The following is a 21,143-nucleotide window of genomic DNA, read 5'->3' on the forward strand; positions in this document are numbered from 1 at the left end:
CTACTTATACTAATGGGAGCATTCTAACCAATGGACTGAGGACCTTCCAATGTTTTGGAAGCAGCCAGAGACTTGACTTAAGCCAGCAGTTTATTCCATCACTGCTACAACCTGAACCAAGAACTTTGCAATTACTGTATATATTTGATTACTTTAACCGGTTTTAACTCTCACTTCTTTCTTTCTTTCTTTTTATGAATAAACCTTTAGATTTTTGATACTAAAGGATTACCAACAGCATGATTTTGGGGTAAGATCTGAGTTGTATATTGACCTGGGTGTGTGGCTGGTCTTTTGGGATCAGGAGAACCTTTTATTTGATGAGACTCATTGTAAAGAACCACTCACCTTTAAATCCATTGTTTTTGGGGGGTGATACAAGGACTGGAATACCTAAGGAAACTGCTTTTATGACTTCTTGTTAGCCAGTGTGGTGAGACCGAAGTTTACTTTTATTGCTGGCTTGGTATATCTTATGGAAAAATAACTGCCAGTTTTGGGATGTAGCTGCCCTATTTCTCGCGGTTTGTCCTGTTTGGTGTTCTCAGTTGTGACCCACAAAGAGACGGTTACAGCAACAAATTTTCTTTTTCTCAAATTACTTGAATGTACCTCGACAGACCACAATGTACAGTGCCTGCAACGCTTTTATGGTGTTAAGCTGTATATTGTACATGGAGCTGCTTCTGGCATCTCATTGAGAAAATGTTTATGTTCAATAAATGTTGTTGTCCTCAGTGTACCAGAACCTAGAGCACATGTAAAAAGACTGACTTCAGCAATGTACCTACTATTGATACTAGTCAGTGTATTTCTTAAGACTAACAAAGAGTTAGGACTTGATTCAAAGAGAGTTAGGCCTAATTAGTATTAATTATCTGCACCTTCTTTAGAGAAGATCAAGAAAAGGCCATATACATAGCTGAAATTGGGGAAGTAATTTATTATGATCAGGTGCAACAGTTTAAGTCAGTAAGATTTTCACAGGGTTGGGTTGGAATTTCATGGAATTGTGGTGTCACCTTTTGTTGTCAGTCACTGTTCTCTCAAGGCAAGTCATACTGTTCCATAAACACTATTAAATGGGTTCTCTTGTTAGTCCAACAATGCACTCTTTGGCTCACCTCAAACACACCTCTGTTCCTAAGTGAGAACCAAGTATCCAGTTCATGATATCCTGTCTTAAATCTGCTGAGATTATTGCTCAGTCCCCTTTGGGCAAGATGCTATGCACAGAATGTTACAGCCACATCTAGTTGCCGTCTGTAAATTAGCACTGGCTATCTCATAGTTAGTGCTAGTTGTAAATTTAAATCCTTTTTGAAAGATTACCTCTTTATACATATGTGCTATTTCTAAAGAGGAAGGAGAAGAACATATCCTGGACTTATTGCACTGACCTCAGTAAACACTTACTGGTATAAGGCATGGTGATTCTGATATTTGTTTTGAAGAAGTTGGAAATGGGAAACTCAGATGTTGCAAGTAACTTGTAGATTTTTGTTTCAGTTGTCTTCAGTTTCGCAACTGAGTGAGTAACAGAGCTACAAGTAAGGGAAGTTTCCCTTCAGCATTTTACATGATTTCAAAAGTTAAACATGTCAGGTGGTCCTTTGTGGTGTAATCAGTGCGGGTGCCTCTTTTGCTATTCCCTTCTGCGGTTGTCTGCTTGAGTAGGCTAACTCAGCAGGTTCTCCTTAGCACTACTATGAAAATGGGAGGCCTGTCTGTGATATGAATTAAAGAATCCAAGGATTTATAGCTGTAAGTTTGTTAACTATAGACTAATACAACTAATTCAGATCATTCACAGAGACTCTACATGAGGAGAAGGCCAAAGTGTGGCAACATTCCTACCCCAACACCATGGCTAAAATGTCCTCGCAAAGCCATTAAACACACCAACATGTAGCAACAGAGCATATAAGCATTTGCTTCCATGTACTCCTGTTGTCACAACCAATGAACAGAGATAACTACGTAGGTGACCTGGGGCAAAGCAAAATCGACTTGTGTATTTTATGCCAAAAGCATAAGATTCAGGGGCCAGATTCTGCCTCTATTATCTACATGCAATTCCCACTGACTGTATGTTTTGTACCTGTGAGCAGAGTTCAGCCCTAAGTCAGCAGTGGTAAAATGAAGAGTAAACAGCTTAAAAAAAAAATGTCAGTAGGAGACAAGCAACTATGGGACATTGGCAGCCCAAAGCCTCTGTCTATAACAGGGATCGGCAACCTTTCGCACGTAGCCCATCTGGGAAATCCGCTGTCGGGCCAGGACGGTTTGTTTGTTTGTGGGAAGCAGAGGCCAGCATATCCCTTGGCCCATGCCGCTTCTCGCAGCCTCCATTGGCCTGGAATGGCAAACCACGGCCAGTCGGAGCTGCGATCAGCTGAACCTGCAGACGCTGCAGGTAAACAAACCGTCCCGGCCTGACAGTGGATTTCCCTGATGGGCCGCATGCCAAAGGTTGCAGATCCCTGGTCTATAATTAGCATGTGACTCATGTATAGCTAGCTGTCTGTGCTGTTGAACGTTGAAATTAAACTTCGCCATCAGTCTGACGAAGTGGGCATTCACCCACGAAAGCTTATGCTCCAATACATCTGTTAGTCTTAAAGGTGCCACAGGACCCTCTGTTGAAATTAAACTAGTGCATTTTTGCCTTTCCAGTTTGTTCACTTCTTAGCAATTTTCAACCAAAACTGCAGAACTGTTTCCTTTATGTCAGATTCCCTTTGTCAAAGAGGTGAGCCTTTGTCAGTCTGCAAGTAATTTACTTTTATATAACACAGTGCCACTTAAGGTTTAAAAATCATTTCATATAAATGGCTAAATCTGTTCCTGGTATAACTCCACTGAAGTGTTGAACAATGTATCCTACTGGTGATCTTACAGAAGGAAGGTAAGTTATATCAGAAATCAGTGTGACTGGAGACCAGTGAAAAAGTTTACCCTGTGCCAGAGGGCCAGCACGAGGCTTATGCTCCCACTTAAGTCCCATTTAAACCCTATTTTGAGAGCTTAAGTGGTGTATAGGCCTTGTACAAGCCTCTGCACAGGGGAAAATTTCACCCTTTGCCTGAAATCACAGGTGTTTGAAAGTATAATGCAGTAATATTGCCTTATAGGCTGTAGATTATGATACTTATCTTCCTTTGTAAAATCCTTCTGAGAGTCCATAGAGTTACGCTTAGTATATACCCACAGGCTGGGATTCTGTGCTGTGCCGCCTGGAGACACAGCACAGAAGATGCAGCTCACCGGGAAGGAGGGCAATGGTGGCTGACACTCTTGCACCATCCCAGTTTGGGGCTTTGTTCCCTAGCACAGCAGTGCACAAACAGGGGCATGCCCTCCGGGGGGTGGGGTGGGGGCCAGGGTTTCTTGGGAAGGGGGGCCATGAAGAAATATCAGATTTTGGCCCTTTTAAAAAACAAAAGTGATATTTGTGTTTCACAGCACTTACTAGTGCCCCTTGCCACCCTTACTTCGGCGCTGCTGCCTTCAGAGCTGGGCAGCTGGAGAACAGTGGCTGCTGGCCAGGGCATTCGTGTTGTTTGCGGTACGGGAGGATCATATTTTTTAATCCTGCTCCCATCTTGCCCCACAATACCCGCTCCCACATTGTTTGTTGAAATTTTTATTCCACTCCCACTATTATGGCAGCAGGTCCTATGGGGTCCCAGAGGGGAAGGGCATGACAAATTCTATCAATGATAACGGGGGGCATGACTGGAAAAGTTTGCACACCACTTCCCTAGCATAAATGAGAACAGTCAGGAGTGGCTCTACTTTATGGTCTTCTCCTGCCCAGGGCTGCCTATGGACTAGTCATCTGAGTTCAGTATGAAGCATTCCCCTCATGACCATGGCATGCCCTTGCAATGGAGTCATGAGGAGAACTGCACAGTGACTGCACTGGGGAAATTCTCCCCCATGTGGCTGTGGGGCTTTTATTGTTAGTCAACACCCTTTGTGCTGGCACAGGGGCATAGAGGGGCCATCGTGGAAGCTAGAATTTCACTTAGATCAGACTCTATCCCAGATGTTAAGAATGAAAATGAGATAAGAGCATAGGGATTAAAAATGTCAAAAGGAAAAGGAAAAAAAAGAATGACACACATTTAAGGTTAATGACCTTTTTATTTAATTCAAGCTCTTACATTTTATTGTACATTCCTGGCAGGAAAGTGGGAATTGAAAGAGGAAGAAAAGTGTGGATTTTATTAATTTAATCCTCATAAGATCCCCTTTTTCAGTCTTCTGCCATCTTGAATAGCTGACAGAATTTCTCTGTTACCATTTGGCTTGATAATTTTTGTCAATTTTTGAAAATGAGGCTGGTCCAGTTAGATGAGGTAGGGTGATGTGATTTGCAAGGTCCAATGTTAGGACTGTAAGGACCCCTCATCACATTCAGTGGCCCATGGGAGGATATGGATGACTGTGGTGTACTCTGGTATGTTTAGCTGGTAACTGTTCTGGCTTTTTTTTTTTTTAGTCTACAGAGGTAGCTATCATTTTGTAGGGCAGAAGTGATGCACTGCACTACAGAGGGGACATACATTGTTGTCACTTTACATGTATTCATTCTTTGGTTTTGTTGTTTCCCTTTTAGCCAAAAGAAAGTTATGTTGTTCTTTGTATACGGAAAAAAAAAGCTGTCAATTAATCGCAGTTATCTCAAACAATTAACATAAAACAAATTAACTCAATTAAAAAATTAATCGTGATTAATCGCAGTTTTAATTGCACTGTTAAACAATACTAGAATATCAATTATAATTTATTATAAATATTTTTGGATGTTTTTCTACATTTTCAAATATATTGATTTCAATTACAATACAGAATACAAAGTGAACAGTGCTCACTTTATAATATTTTTGATTACAAAAATAACGTAATAAAGATAAACACTGTAATAAAGATAAACAAAATAAATAGTATTTTCAATTCACCTAATACAAATACTGTAATGCAATTTCTTTATCATGAAAGAGCAACATACAAATGTAGAATTTTTTTATATATATAACTGCACTGAAAAACAAAACAATGTAAAACTTTAGAGCCTACAAGTCCACTCAGTCCTACTTCTTGTTCAGTCAATTGCTAAGACAAACAAGTTTGTTTACATTTACAGGAGATAATGCTGCCTGCTTCTTATTTACAATGTCACCTGAAAGTGAGAATAGGTGTTCGCATGGCACTGTTGTAGCCGGCGTTGCAAGGTATTTACATGCCAGATATGCTAAACATTCATATGCCCCTTTATGCTTCAACTTGTAGATTGCACTATATTTTGTTTATCTTTTTTTACAGTGGAAATATTTTTAACGGTGCAATTAATCGCAATTAATCGCAGTTTTAATTTTTTAATTGTTTGGAACCCTAAAAAAAAATACTAACAAACTATATTCCTATATTGCTGTTACTTAGAAAAATGCAGTCCCAAATTTTCAACTGTCCTTGCACATGATGCATAAGTTAGGACTCCAAGCAAAACTTGCTACACTTTTTTAAGAATACTGTGACAGGGTCTGCTTACCCCGCACTAGCCCAGACAGGGTTAAGCCCATATTATTGACAGCGGAAGTCACGCCTCCCTGGCGAGACTGGGCATGCTCCAAATGCTCTAGCAGTATAAAGGAGGGGCCCAGCTCATTCTGGGCTGGAGGCCTCAGGGGAAGGACCTGTCTGGGAAGCTCCTGCGGAGGGTCAGCCACAGCCCCTGACTGCACTGGGAATCAGAGCTGCCATGGGCCCGCCTGCACCCCGGCGACTGGAGGAGCCATCGGAGGCGAAGGGCCCCGCTGACCACAGAGAACCTGACATCTCAAGGGAGACCCCAAGGCAGACTCTGGTAGGAAGTGACCCAGGTAGGGTGACGGAGTGGTACCTCCCACCTGAGAAAACTCAGCGTGTTTCGGTAGGACGCCCCGACTGAATCAGTGGCAAGTTGTTACACCACTGTTAGGGCCCTGGGTTGGGGCCTGAAGGAGTCGGGTGGGCCTGGGTCCCCCTACTGGGGCTGCCACACCCCTTGGTGGGTGCCCCCAACTTTATAGACTCTGGCCACTAGGCCACGCTGCCCTGCACCAAAGGGCCGCTTTACAGACTCTGGCTGTTAGGCCATGCTGCCCTGACCCTAGGGGCGTGGACCGTCACAAATATATTAATCAGTCCTACATCAATGAGCCCAGCAATTTGGGTTCATATGTATCAGTCAAGAGTCCACTTTAAATTTCCTATACTTTTAATTAGTAGAAATAAGGGTTTTGTTTATAAAATAGTGTCTTGTCTTCGTTTTGTTCAGAAATTATTTGTAACCATATTTGTTTCAATTAAGTGTCACCATCCAGTATTTTGTTGATTTTTTTTTTTTAATGATTTCTGTAGTAATTTGTAATACTGTGTTATAGCTCAGCATCATACATTTGTAATGTAATAAAAAGTGTCCTGGGGTATTCACCTTAATTACTTTTTAACTTGCAATGACACATCATATCAAGTACCCCATATAAAACAAATTATATTCCACTGTGGTTCAGATTTTCTGACTGCACTTGAAGCAAGGATGGTCTGAAAACTTCTGCTTTGTAAACTGTAATAACACTGGACATTTTAACAAATACTGCAGTAAATAAATGCCGCACAGTCAAGTGGTGGATCCCCAATGGCTGGAAGCCACTGGACAAGATTTGCAGGAGGGCAAGGTGCCAGCAGCCATCCTCTTTCACTGGTATTGAACCAGCCAGTGCAGCCTAGAAAGTCAGCAAGACTCGTAGGTTTGGCCAGGGCAGCCAAAAGATGCCTTTATTCAAGCCATCTTCTGAACAGCCTTGACTACCAGGACTCCTGTAGAAACTTGGAGCCCCCTACCCAGGTTGAACCTATGAAGGCGGTGATGTCAGGAATGGTCTAGTTAATACTTAGCCCTGCCTTAAATGCAGGGGACTGGACTAGAGGACCTACTGAGGTCCCTTCCAATCCTATACTTCTATGATTCTATGGAATGAACAATGCCTGCCCTTACCTGGGGAGAGGAATCCTTGTCTGGGGTGCAGCAGCCCACTTTGGTGCAAGGGGGTAATACCCATCCCCACTGCACTCACTGTGATGACTCAATCTGAAAAAGGGTAGTTTAAATGCAAACAGCTGTCTTAATGCAACATTCTGGATGAGCTTCTAATTGCACAAAGCTCAGAGTACCAAGTTACATAAAGTACAAAGCCAGAGGAATATAGCAGGACAAAACGTAACAGGATTATGTAAATTATGACTGTACCCCACACAGGACCTGATTCTCCTCTCACATGTTTGATAGTAATGTAACTGCACAACTTTCAAGTTGAGTTATTCATGATTTATGCTGGTGGAAGTGAGATCAGGATAAGGCCGACACACGTTAACTGACATCTTCCATGGGCTCCAAGCGTAAATTACCCCAATTTATACTCTTGTGCCCATATAACAATGTAACATATGCCAATTTGCACATGACGTATGAACTTGCCCCACACAGTGCTGTAACCAGGAGTCTCAGCAATTTATGGTGTGGAGGAAGTTAGTCAAGGAAGACTGGAAGTTATGAAAGGGGGAAATTTCTGGGTAGAGAAGGAAGTGGGTGGGTCAGGGTGACAAGTACAGAAGCCCAGAGCTACTTATATATAAAGAAAGCTTCCTACTAGCTTCCCCATTGCCGTTCCTTTGATAGCTTCACTCCAGGGACTAGTTGTCATCCATTGCAACATGTGGGCAAAGGTATTGCTTTGTTTTTCTGCATTTTAAGTCTGTCTCTTCATTTTAACCTTTTGTATCTTTGCTGTACATTCTTCAGTAGGCTCGTGTGGGGCCTGTAGTTCATCTGCTTTAGGTTTCTTATGTTATTTAACAAAAAAAAAAAAAAAATGGAGAAAATCACACAGATTTGATACACAAAAGTGTATTCCTTCTTTGTTCCATCAATATATTAGCCAGAGTGAATCCTGTTATTCAGAGACATGGATTTCTGAGAAGATAGTGGGTAAGAGGAGTAATCAGGGAGCTGCGGCTGTTGGGGGATTTTGCTCTGTTGGTGTAATGGGGAATTCTGCTCAACTGAATGATTTAATCATTATGATGTAAATTAGACCCATCTTGGAAAACAAGGAACCCAAATCAGAACTATTTTTTGCAGCATTATTTTTCACCTTTCCTTTTTAAAGTATTTTTAGTAACTATAACTCTTGGGGAAGGTACCAGGTTGACAGCCCCGGCAAATGACGTATGCTATTTATTCTCAAAACATCAGGTCCCCAGAGACAGCAGCAATGGAAGCCCATCCACAACACCCTCACAATATCAGTCCTTTTCTGGAAAGAACACCTCGAGGGTTGAAAAGTGTCTGTGCATTTTATCACTGGTCTTTTCTACTACGACTGACCAACAGGGTCTCAATTCCTACCAACTGTCATGATGGTTTCTGTGATACAGACAATTGGCCTCCAAGATCTGGACTGATACCACCAAACTAATTTCACATCTATCTGGTAGTTATAGCCCCCGTTGCCAGAGTATCTGAGCAGCTCACTGTCTTTAATGCATTTATCCTCACAACACCCTTGTGAGGTAAGGAAGTGCTATTCATCCCAATTTACAGATGGGGAACTGGAGCACAGAGAGACTAAGGCCCAGATTTTTAAAGGTATTGAGATATTGCTCTGCTCAGCATTACAAGGTCCAAGTGACTTAGGGTCTGTCTATACTGCAGCCAACATTGTAAATTCTAATTCAGGCAGCCATGTGTGTACTAGCTTCCATCGCACTCTATCTGTGGCAGTGTGGGCAGCTGGGTATAGGAGGAACCACGAAGAGCATCTGTCCCTCCGATAAAAGTGCATTTTTTCAGAACTATTGATCCCACTCTGAAAAGTATATATCGTAATGTGAGAATTTCTGTCTGAAGTACTGTAATAGCACTGAGATGCTATTGACCTAGTGGCTCATGATGGCAGCTGCACCTCCATGCCTAGACCTCTTGTATCACCCAAGGTTCTATCCTCACCCCAATCCAAGTTAACACTGGGGGGAGATTCTGAGGTGTCACTGATTTCAGTGCCAGCAATAGCTGGATGAAGCCAATCTCTGCTTGGGATGTTGAAGGAAATGAAACAACTCCTACCTCTCCCAGTGCTAGAACCAGATTAACACCTGAATTAAGACTGAAACTAAACCTGGGCAAGATAGAGATGATGGGCTGGAACCTCCACTCTGCTTATGCAGTGCAAAGTGAACTTAGACAGCCCAGAGAAACCCCCTGGAGAATTTGCTAGGTGTAGGGAGAATCTCCAGCTGGTATAAAGCAGGCAGAGGGGGCTTTACTGTCTCCTGCACAGGCTCTACCACCCACTAATGACACTTCCTCCACCAAAGCTGCATTGTCTGCCATAAATGGAGGAGGGGCCATGTTGTGGGCAGGGAGAGGGTGTGTTGGCTGAGGGCAGGTAAGGCGTAGGTCAAAAGGAATGAAGGGGTCAGGTGAGGAGATATGCTGGAGTGAGGTGCTGTTGCACCTGATTCTCTGTTAAAGTTACTCCCCCTGCAGCCTAAAGTTATGCCAGGGTTGGACAGAGCAAAATCAGGGAGCTGACATCAGATCCCTGTCAGTCCCCTCCCCCCCCCCCCCCCCCCCCCCCCCCCCAGTCTGTCCTGCACCTGAGCTTTGCTTGGGCACAGGGGAGAATTGAACCCATTTCTGGGATGGGGGGGGGGAATATTTTGAAGAACCAGCCAACATCATAATCTCACCCTCAATTGAAAGGTCTGCCCTAAAGATGGCATGCAGGCTTACAGACTCTCTGTTATTAGATGCACAAAGACCAACAACTACTAGAAATTCCTCCTTCCATCTAAAGCTAGTCAAGCAACTATGTTCTAGTTTGACAGATGCAGACTTGACCACAGTGATTTATGCAATCACAACTGGTTCTCTTAACCACTATGGTGCACTGAAAGCAGGGTCCTCATCACCTCAAGGATTAAATTTCTATTTCATCTCCATAACTTCCCCACAATAAAACCCATCACCCAATAAAAATAACTAACTAAAGGATATGAAAGGGACAAGGTGGGTGAGGTAATATCTTTTATTTGGCCACCTTCTATTGGTGGAAGAGATGAGCTTTTGAGCTCCACAGAGCTCTGCAAAACTTTCACAAACAGAAGTTGGTCTAATAAAAGATATTACCTCCCCCAACCTTGTCTCTATTATCCTGGGACATACATGCCTACAACAACACTGCAAACATACATTGAAGTTTGACAATGAGAGAAAGAAGGAAGCAAGAGTGGGTGTTGGAAGGAGATGGAGAAAGAGAAATAAACATATTCCTGTATGCTCACTGGAAAAGAGGGGAAGTGAATCAAAGCTCAGCTAACTTAAACCTTTGGTTGACTTTATGTAATTTGTGTAAGTCAGTCATCTACAAAGTGATGGAGGCAATATAAATTATTGGTGAGTAAAGCCAGAACATTAAAAGTGCCATATTTTAGACTTGAAAGAATAAAAGCAAAACAATTTAGTAGAAATAAAATGTTGGAGTTTTTTAATGTTTTCTTTTAAATTAAGACCTCTCTTTTTTCCCCAGACTGTCACTGAAAATTTTGGTAATGTTATCCATGGTTTGAAAGCGAGCCACCTGACAGATCTAGTCATTCAGAGAAGCAAACGGATGATCCTGGATACTCTGGGAGTGGGGCTGCTGGGTACCAGCACGGAGGTCTTCCACAAAGTTATACAATACAGTAAAGTAAGATCTTTGAACTTCACATTATAGAAAAGTTGTGGCTAAAAGAAAATTGAGGAAAAAGTAAATTTAAGATATTAAGGAAAAATTCCCAGTGGTGAGCTCTATTAGATGGTGGAATAGTTCCCTTGGAGGTAGAGAAGCTCCATTGCTTGAGTTACTTAAACTTACGCTGGACAAAGCACTAGAAAGTATGCTATATGGTAAATCCCTGCACAGCAAGCAGAGCATAGACTAGATAACCTACCAGGTCCTTTCTCTCACATCTGAGATTCTAGGAAAAATATCAGCAAAACAAACAATATTAAGAAGACTGTTCTAAAATGTTATAATGCACAGGATACAGGAATATTAAATACACAACATTGTTAAGGTCATTTCTATTATATAATATTCTGCTGTATAGAAACTTTGGCTCTGGTTCCCCTCCAATCTCCTTTCACTTACACAAGGGAAACTCTTTGCACTTCACTTCCTAGCATAAATGAGAGATGGTTCGAACCTATTGTTTTATTTTAGAAGACCATGGTGGGTTAGGATTGTGTTCCAGAAGTCTGTGTGCAAAGAGGACCTTCCCAAGTTGACTGGGGCTTAGCTGCCTCCTGGCACTTTATCCTTTCCTTGAATCCAATGGAGGCCTCTCCAGTGGTTCAGGGATCCATGTAGGGGGAGGGACAGGGACTTGATGGGCCAAGGGTGGTGCAGGTTGTCCAGAAGCAGGAGGCCACACATTGTTCACCCCAGCATCCAGGGGAGATTGCAAGGAAAAGCCTGAGTCTCTCATTTTTCCCAGAGACTCTTTGCATGGGGGAATGTCTTTCAAGGGGATGGGGAAAGACCCTGGGTGTTGTGGCCGGTGGAGCTTGATGGAGGAGATACCAATGACTAAAGACACTGTGGAGGCACAGAATTTACATACTGATGGCCCTGGCCTCCTGTGATCCCCTGAGATCTACAGGGTAGAGGGGTGGGTCCCACGGTTTAGTTTGCAGGACAGCAAACTTTCTCACCACATCTCCTGATTGAACACTGTAGTGGAGTCACAATGAGGCAACATTCTTGGGGCTTTCCTCTCCCATGGGAGGGTGCAAATTCAGTCCCAAAAGGTCAGATTCTGATGTTAGTTACAGCAGCATGGATGCAGATTAACTACATTACTAAAACTAACTCCATTACCAAAATATTCTGTTACCTTCAAGGAAATTACTCTGCATGTAATTTGGTAATCTGGTGTTACTGTGATCAAAATCTGGCCCTATGTTTCTGCACCCTTTGGTTATCCTGATTATTCCACGGATTTAATCTCAACAGCTGGTAAAGATAATTGCCTTGTAAATAATGAAAACAGTAAGAGTGAGGCACAATGTATTGTCTTATGCTTGAGTTCAGTATTTTGCAGTAAATGATATCAAATTACTCCCAGATCTACCGGTCAGATGCATCCAGCACGGTTTGGGGTCACTCGGATTTCAGACTTCCTCCTCTGTATGCGGCTTTTGTGAATGGAGTAGCTGTAAGAAACATCTTCTTTCTCTATTCTACATCTGCTTTTATATGCTATATGCAGTGATATTTTACATTTATTTTCACTACATTTGTTAATTTACTTCATCCTGGTGGCTGATGCCAGATTTACAGCCACTATAAAACACCCCTAGACTGTCCTACCAATGTGCCTCAACTTTATTCCAGGGACCAATTTTTAAGGGTGAAATACGATACTTCATTGTCCATCTTATGACACTTGTATTGTGGTAGTATGTAGGGGCCATAATCAAAGGTGAGGACCCCATTGTGCTAGGCACTGTACTTACATGTCACACAAAAAAAATCTAGCTCCCATTGATTTCAATGAGACCTAGATTTCACACACAGCAGGCAATAATATAGAAATACATTATACACACACACTGTATCATAGCAATCACAAATATATACAAGAAAATATTCTAATCTTCAGTCACACATGTTGAGAAAAACTATATATTTTGTACATACTTCATTTTATCAATAAGTAATGATTGGCTCCTCAGAAATTTAGCCCAAATTCAGACCCAATCTGAAGTTAATGGCATTCCACTTATACCAGATTTGAATTAGACCTATTTTGAATTATACAAAGCTAGTGAAGGTGCCAATCTGGGGAAATGGTATATTAGAAATGCCCAAACTAGTGTGACAATGAGGTCATAAGTCAAATCAGACCTCTCATTTCAAATGGAGGAAAAATTATTTTTAAAATGACACTTAGCACCCCTAATGGTCTAGGAGGTATTCAAGTATGACAGTTAATACATTCAGAATGTCCAAATCCTATATATGATAATTCCTCATGCCTCAAGGTCATAGGTCAAACATAAGACCTCACTGAACATCAAAGGAAAATTGCTTTACCAGTAGCATAAGGTATAACCTTCAGCTCCCATTAGGACAGGATGTTTTCATAGCTGACCTCAAAACTCTTCAGGGCAGGAACAGTGTCTACTTCTGTTTGTACAGCATGTAACACAACAAGGACCTGACAGGCTCTCTGTGTTACCATAACGATAGGGGGCATTGGTAGTGACCCCTGTATTTGGATTGCCTGACATATTCCATTATAAAAGATTCTTGCCACCTTTCTTGAGATGGGCTAATACAGCCTTTGTCTGCAGCAGGCCTTTGGAATGTGGCAAGGTAATAGCCCGCAAGCAAGAAAAGTGTCTTTTGTCCCTTAAATTCCATCCAGGTTTTGCTGAGATATAAATTATTAAAAACATCCTTTCCCTGTGTGGCTGAAGTTCCTGAGGGAAAACTTTGGCAGCCTGCCAGAATAATAACTGAAGACACAAACAGTCTAAAGTACAGGACTCATGCTGCCGCTAAAGCAGCAGCAACAGCACAAACTGTACCTGGGAATACCTGTGAGCTGCCAGGGCAGCTGGAATGGGGTTGAGGAACCAGGCCACACTGCGTTGGACCCTCCCCTCCCCAGCCCCAAATGCCCCATGGATGCAGCACATGACCCTACGGGGCTAGTGGCCCATCCTAACTCTGGGATAACAGCCTTCTCCTGATACCAGCTGTTGCTCAAGTGGTAGAAATCGGTTGTGAGGGGCTGAAATCCCACTAATTATACAAGTTGGGGAGGTTGCTACAGTTACACATAGCAGGTTTTTTTCACCTTTTCCCCAGACCTAAGCAATTACATAGAAAAGGCTACATTGTTTAGAATGCAAAGCCAAGCATTCCTGAGCTAGGAGATGCCAGATTTAAAGTTGCCCATGCCATTTTAATTCTAGCCTTTATTCATAAACATGATACAGTCTTTCAGTGCATGGTCACATACTATTTTCATTCTCCTACCAGAACTCTGCCTCCTTCAGTGCACAGAATGAATTCACAAAGGGACAGAAATACGATTGCACAGGCAACTGTAAATCTGACATTTCCTAACTTTCAAGTGTTTTGAAACTGAAATAATATTCTTTTGGTATGTAATATAAATATTACATAACTAATGTCTGCATTCATAAGCCTACTTCTGTTGTCACTTAGGGCTGGTCTACACTAGAAACATTTTACCGGCATAGCTATGTCAGTTAGGGTTGTGAGGTTTTTATAGATATACCAGTATAAGCTCTAGTGTGCAAGCAGTTATATGTGGAGCCCATCCCTATACCGATATAGCTTATTTCACTTCCTGAACCAAAATAAGCTATGCCAGTATAAGTAATTTTATACCGGTATAACTATGCCCTCACAAAGATTTTTTTTTCTGCTTAAATTATACCCATATATTTAAACCAGCAAAGCTTTCTAGAGTAGACAAGCCTGTAGAGTTATATTGCTTTAAAGCGGTGAAATCAAGCCCCCTCTCTGCAAAAAATATATATATATAATATAATATTCTCATTTTTCATTATCATTTTTGTGCATAGCTCAATAAAAAGAAAGCATAAGTAAAAATAAAGATTGTCCTGAAAGAAAATTAAATTCTTCAATGTTTATTTATATTTAGTTAAAATCTTTTCATTTGGCATTAGTTGATCTTGTCAGCGCAGACAGTGAATCTCTGATTACAAATCGAGGCCTCTCTCTTTCCCACAAGGTTCACTCAATGGATTTTGATGATACATGGCATCCAGCCACACACCCATCTGGGGCTGTGCTTCCTGCTCTGCTTGCTCTATCAGAAGTCCTGCCTCAAAAGCAAAAATTCTCTGGCCTCGACCTGCTCTTAGCTTTCAATGTAGGGATTGAAGTACAAGGCAGATTGATGCGCTTTTCCAATGAAGCCAGCAATGTTCCAAAAAGGTATGTAAAAGATATTTGAAATATAGTATTTGGGTTGAATGGAGATGCTATATTTATTCATTTTTTAATATAATTAAGATTAAGAGGTGAAAGCAATGCTCATTTCCAATCTCCAATTACTCTATCAGAAACCTCTCCCGAACTGCCTTTTTGTGACACTTTTTTTTCAAAGTCTGAATAAATTAATTTCTTTCATAGCTAGAGACAACTGGTCACTATCATCTATTCCACTTCAGGATTCAAAGTAATGAAAGTTGCACAGCTAATCTAATTTTCTATGCGGTTCCATCCAGAAATTCAAAAAACAAGAATTGAAGCCAATCTTTAAAAACAAAAACAAAACAAAAACACTCTATTGTAATTTTTTGCCTTTTAGAAGCACAATAAATGGCTTTATCTTTTTAGTGTGGGGGCACTGTTTGCTGTGCAGTCAGTGAGACATTTGAAAAGACTCCATTAGCCTTTATATTGATTCAAAATGGTGAATAAAGAATGATGCTAGGGGGAAAAAATCTCACTGTCCGTTTTAATCGGACATGGGAATGCATCTGATCAGGTCTTAATATGCAAACAGAAGACCATCACTTGCTCCCACAAATGAGGATTCATCTCTCCCTAGGACAAACCTTGGGCTCAGTATAATCCCAGAGTAAACAGGCTATAGACTAAAGATGGCCTCAAAGCAGTTCAGGGACAAAAAATTCCCTTCCACCAGGATGTACGCTTTGCTGTTGCTACCACAGCCTTAGAGTTCTCTTGCTGCTCTGCTGCTCACTACACACGGAGTAGGGGAGTTAGGGGTGGATGATAAAACAGTCACAAAGGGCCACATTCACGCAGGTACTTAGGTGTTGGCCCTATGCACTGGGCTATTGATATTCTGGACGTAGATGGACACACTTTTTCATGAGAGATCCAAGCCTGTAGGCATGTTCTGAGAATGCCTATAGAATTGGACCCCATTGGCAAGATTGGATGGGGGGACAGACCTGGTTTGAGAAGTCTGCTTCAGGGCCTTGGGGCTTCTGCTTGCACTAGGGCTCCATGCAGCTAATTAGCTGTTGGTGGTGTCAGGACTTAGTTGGCTTTTCACATGCCTGTCAGTGGAAATTCAGATGCCTGCAAGGTAAGTTGGCATCTGAGCAGAGTTTTTTTGAGAATGCCAGTGGTCCTCAATTTTGGTTAGATGCCTAAAGAGGCAGCTAGCCACCTCAGTACCTTGGTGAATCTTGTCCAAAGTCATTAAACCTGCCCTAAAGACTTTGTGTTCTTCCGCCCCACAACAGAACTGCACTCATTCCACTGTGTTTGAAGGTTCTGAAGAGCTTTGCCTCTGCATTAATAATAATATACAGCATTTTGGTTCAACATCTAGGCAAAACAGGAGCTTCTCTGGAGTTAGGACTTAGGGACTGGACCCTGAGCTTTTAAATATATGTTGATTTATGATCTGATCCAACTCTTACTGATGTTAATGGGAGTTGGGTGAGGCGCTTACAGAGAGTTATTTCCTAAAATTCACGTCTCTCCCTCTGAAATCTGGTAATGAAGAGCTGTTTTTTGTTTTCTCAGGTTTCATCCACCAGCTGTGGTTGGTACCATAGGGAGTGCGGCAGCTACTGCTAAATTGTTAGCACTTGATCAGTTTAAATGTAAAGCAGCTTTGGCTGTTGCTGCTTCTTATGCAGGTGCCCCAATGGCTAATGCAGCAACACAAACCAAACCCCTCCACATTGGCAATGCAGCTAGGCATGGCCTGGAAGCAGCTTGCTTAGCGTCACTGAGTCTTCAAGGAAACAAACAGATCTTGGACATGGAGTCAGGGTTGGGTGCCTTTTATACAGACTATACCCCCCAGTTTCTGCCAACTTTACAATCTTATTCCTGGCTCTTGGATCAACAAGATGTGGCCATCAAGCGCTTTCCTGCTCATCTTGGAACACACTGGGTGGCAGATGCAGTCTCTTCACTGAGGAAGCACCTCGTGGAGAGTGATGACTCAGTCCCCATTAGTAGAATTAAGAGAATTGTTGTCAAAGTCCCAGATGTTAGATACGTGAACCGACCTTTCCCTAACTCTGAACACGAAGCCCGGCATTCTTTCCAGTTTGCTGCATGCACTGCTCTGCTGGATGGCAGTATCTCCGTTCAGTCATTCAGTGATCAGAACATTTCTAGGCCAGAGTTAAAGGAGCTGCTCAGCAAAACGAAGCTAGAGCATCCTGCCGATAACAAGCCTAGCTTTGAAAACCTTTATTGCGAGGTGAATGTCACTCTTCAGGACGGCAAGGTGTTTAGTGAACGCTGCGATACATTCTATGGACATTGGAGGAAACCCTTGAGTACAGAAGATCTGAAGAAAAAGTTTCACTCCAATGCATCCAGCGTGCTCTCAGTGGAAGCTACAGAAGGCATTATAGAGACTGTGGATAATTTAGAAAAAATAGAAGACTGTTTTGTGTTAAGTGCATTTCTAAAAGGGACACAGTCAACCAAAGTACTTTCAAAAATGTGCTTACCATGAAAAATAATTGACATTTATTGACATACATCCTCATAGTTACTCCTATGCGCTTAAAACAAATCCGGAATAGAAAACTCCTATCATATTGCACTCCTGTAACGTGAGCAGCATTTTAAGTCCAATATTGTGGCTCTAGTTACAAAGATTGTGTTCTGCTGTAGCTGTGCCTTGCCACTGGCTGAAAGGAAGATCCTGTGCTGGCAGTGTCCCCCTTGATTATCCTTATACCAGTAGTAGAAAAGTGTTGTATGCAGGCTCCACAGAGTACACTGCTGCTGTGGGATTCCTGCTACCAAGTTCTCTGCTATCCTGGTGCCAGAAACAAAAGCCTCTTCCTAAATATCTTGCTTCTATTAGAGGATTTGGTAGTGCAGACCTGAATTTTGGAGGGATAGGGCAGTCACTGCTTCTGGGAGGGAAGCAGTTGACAGAAGGTCAGGTAGAGAATAAGCAATTTATAGCTAAAATATATAAAAATTCTATCTATGCCAAAAGAAAAACCCAAGACACCAAAGTTGTAGTGCTTGGTATTCTCCAAGAAACATCGCAATTTCCCCATCGAACTTGGTCTTGTATAAGCCGGGTTGACAATCACATCAATGGTAAACAATAAGATACCTCTTTAGTTTCCATATTTGGCTGCTCTAAAAACATAAGGACTCACTCTTGACAATCTGTTTCTTACTGTAGCCAAAAATTACACTCCTGTTTCGCAGTTATGTGGCGCTGGCTCTTTGTAACTCTGAGGTTGCCTTCACTATACCTTCCCTAACATCAGTCAAGTCACATTTCTCCAGCTGCAGTGTAGCTGACCAGACTTGTTAAGGAATGTATCCTTAGGATGCTTCCCTTGTCATTCATTGTCAGTACACAAGACTTGCATCATTGACAGGGACTGTCTAATCCGTCATTACAGGAAAGTTTTAGAGGGGGTTTTCACTTTTAAAAGGACAAAAATCAAGATTTAAATATTTTTAAATTAACAACACCGCTACTAATACATCCTTGCACATTTTATACTGAAGTCTATCAAATCAGATTTGTCTTTCTCCCATACAGAAATGTATATTTTAAGTCAGTAATCGTGACAATGCAGGCAGATGGATAATATCTTGGTTCATGTGCTTAACGGAACTTGTGCTTTACTGTGGAAGTCATGTGCACCATTTGTTTTCTGCTTTAAGGGACTAATTTGCATATTTGAGAATCTAAAAATAGGCATCTAGAGCCGTATTTAGGCACCTGTAATAGCATTTGAGTCTAGATTGCATATTTAGGTATCTACATTTTAAAATCAGGCTAGTTTAGGAGGAATGTTTGATACGCTCTTGTTACTGTTACATCTTGAAAAGGTGTGGATGGTAATGTGTCTGTAGTAATACAACTTTTAAAAGCTGTAACTATTTGTATGATTTTACTAAATATAACAACACTTTCTGTGATGTTTCAATTTTGTATATGAGCTATTTCTTCATAGGGGCAGATCTCTTCCACCCCTCAGCCACTTTCATATCCAGCCTGCACTGATCACTCACGATGTTATGCCTTTTGGAATTAAAGCCTGTGTTTAGGTAGATTTTGTTATGGTAGACAAAGGCCTTTCAGCATAGCTACCACCACATTAGAATCTAATCACTTATTATACTAAAAGAATGACCAGCTTCTGTGTATCTACAGTCGGCTCAGCTAGATGAGTGACTTCTGCAGGGCACCATACAAATGGCTGTTAGAGCACATATCACTAGTTACATAAGCCTGGATCCACAAAGGGACTTGGGCATTGCAACACTGAGTGTTGTGGCACCTTTTAGGCACCTAGAAAAAAAAAATCACAGGAACATCATGGTGATCCACAAAGCCCAAGTTGGGCACCTGGGCTCCCTGTACAATGAATCGAGGGAGAGAGGAACCTTAGAATGCGAGCCTTAAAAGCCAGCACACTAGGCCGGGAGCTGCCTAAACTAGGCAAGATGGCAACGAGAGGTATGACCTAAGCCCCTCCTCTCTCTCAGAGGGAAGCATCTATCTCTGCTTAGTAACCCACACACAGGAACCTGTCTCCTGGAATAGGGTGGGGCTTTGGTGCCTAAGCGGTTTCTTGAAGGAATGAGAGAGGTGCCTGCTTTGCTGGAGGAGGCAGCAGTAGCATCTCCCACCTTATAACTCAGTGGTTAGAGCGCTTACCTGGGATGTGGGAGAGCTTGGTTCAATTGCCCCCTCTCTGCCATGGGGAGAAAGGATTTGAACACGGGTATCCCACTTTCCAATAGAGTGCTCTAAGCATCTGAGGTGTAGGATATTCTGCTGTGGGGCTACTGTTACAGCTTCATGGTAACTGCACCTGTGTGACCCCTCTGTCTCTAGAAGGCACCCACATAAGGTGTCCAGCTCCAGCTGTCACCTCTCTCCAGCCTGGTCATGGTTTTAAGGCTGCATAGCTCCCTATCTCATACCTTGATGTGCCCAGCAAGCCACTCTGCTTAAGGGCCAGTGCCTGTGCGTTGCTTTCTCTGAGGGCTATGAACAGGGTGGTGCCAGCCAGTTACAAGTGACCACACTACTCCTTCTAAGCAAGCACTTTTGTTCTTAAGGGAAAAGCATTACAGAGAAAATTATTAAATAACAGAAGTTTCTATACACATGCTAAAAGCTTACTAGAGGTTATCAGTCTGTCTTATGGGTGCTTGAAGGCCAAAGGCCTTCCAACCCTTCTGCAAAGGTTGGGGCCCTTGTACAGAAGGTCCTGTCCATTTGCTGGATCAGAAAGAAGGTTCTGAGTCTGCCTAAGCAGGGGCTTTTTAAGGAAAAAGCCCTTCAAATTTCCTAGTCTCTGGGAACTCAGCTTGAACAAGTATCTGTGAACCTTTACTGACACACACTCTCTCTCTCTCTGTCCCTGAGGGAGCTGCAGTAACCCTCCTCCCAGAGAGTAACACACACTCAAATAATCCCTGGCCCACAGTACTACAATATACAACCACCTCCCCCCAAAGATACTGCATGTGGTTGCAATACTTGTCACAGGGCTCCTTCAATCTCTCGGTGAAGCTGTTCCTCTGTGGATAAATAATGAATAATTGCAGCAGGGGGCCTAGATCCTGGCTCTCCGGTGGCCCAGCTGGGTACCCCTACCTCCAGGCTACAAAGTCATTCTGTCTCTTCCTCTGTGGCCCAATGACTTTTCCACTGTAGATAAATACTTTACTTAATTACTGTATTTATCCACAGGGGAAAAGTCATTGGAGCAGAGAGAGGCGTGGTTAGGGTACCCACAAGGGAGGTGGGCAACCAGGGTCCAGTCCCCCTTGTCCAATCACTCTCATTATTTATCCAAAACAGCTTTAACATGAGATTGAGGGAGATCCACATCAGAATAGCTCAGTGATTAGAGCACTCTCCTGTGAGTTAGGAGACTCCTGTTCAAATACTTTTTTCCTCTCAGGCACAGGGGGAAATCGAATCTTTGTCTCCCATATCCCAGGCAAGTGTTTTAACCACTGGGTTAAAAGGTATAAGGTGGGCACTGC

At 42.3% G+C, this 21,143-nt stretch overlaps 1 protein-coding gene across 1 annotated transcript; it reads left to right on the plus strand.

Moving 5' to 3' along the window:
• The first annotated feature begins 7,761 nt into the window (after positions 1–7,761).
• On the plus strand, positions 7,762–17,616 carry ACOD1 (aconitate decarboxylase 1). The gene is made up of 5 exons (XM_024207005.1): positions 7,762–7,773; positions 10,638–10,799; positions 12,220–12,309; positions 14,887–15,092; positions 16,665–17,616. Exons 1-5 carry the CDS (start codon positions 7,762–7,764, stop codon positions 17,614–17,616), a joined length of 1,422 nt encoding a protein of 473 aa, XP_024062773.1.
• The last annotated feature ends 3,527 nt before the right edge of the window (positions 17,617–21,143 follow it).

This window comes from Terrapene carolina, unplaced genomic scaffold (genome assembly GCF_002925995.2).
Source record: "Terrapene carolina triunguis isolate 2854851 unplaced genomic scaffold, T_m_triunguis-2.0 Scaffold21, whole genome shotgun sequence".
Taxonomy (NCBI): Eukaryota; Metazoa; Chordata; order Testudines; family Emydidae; genus Terrapene; species Terrapene triunguis.

Bases quoted from the DNA above. Each gene is read 5' to 3' on its own strand.
- ACOD1 (XM_024207005.1), top strand. The intron at 10,800-12,219 runs GTAAGATCTTTG...AATTACTCCCAG, and splicing joins AAGTTATACAATACAGTAAA to ATCTACCGGTCAGATGCATC. The intron at 12,310-14,886 runs GTAAGAAACATC...CTTTCCCACAAG, and splicing joins CTTTTGTGAATGGAGTAGCT to GTTCACTCAATGGATTTTGA.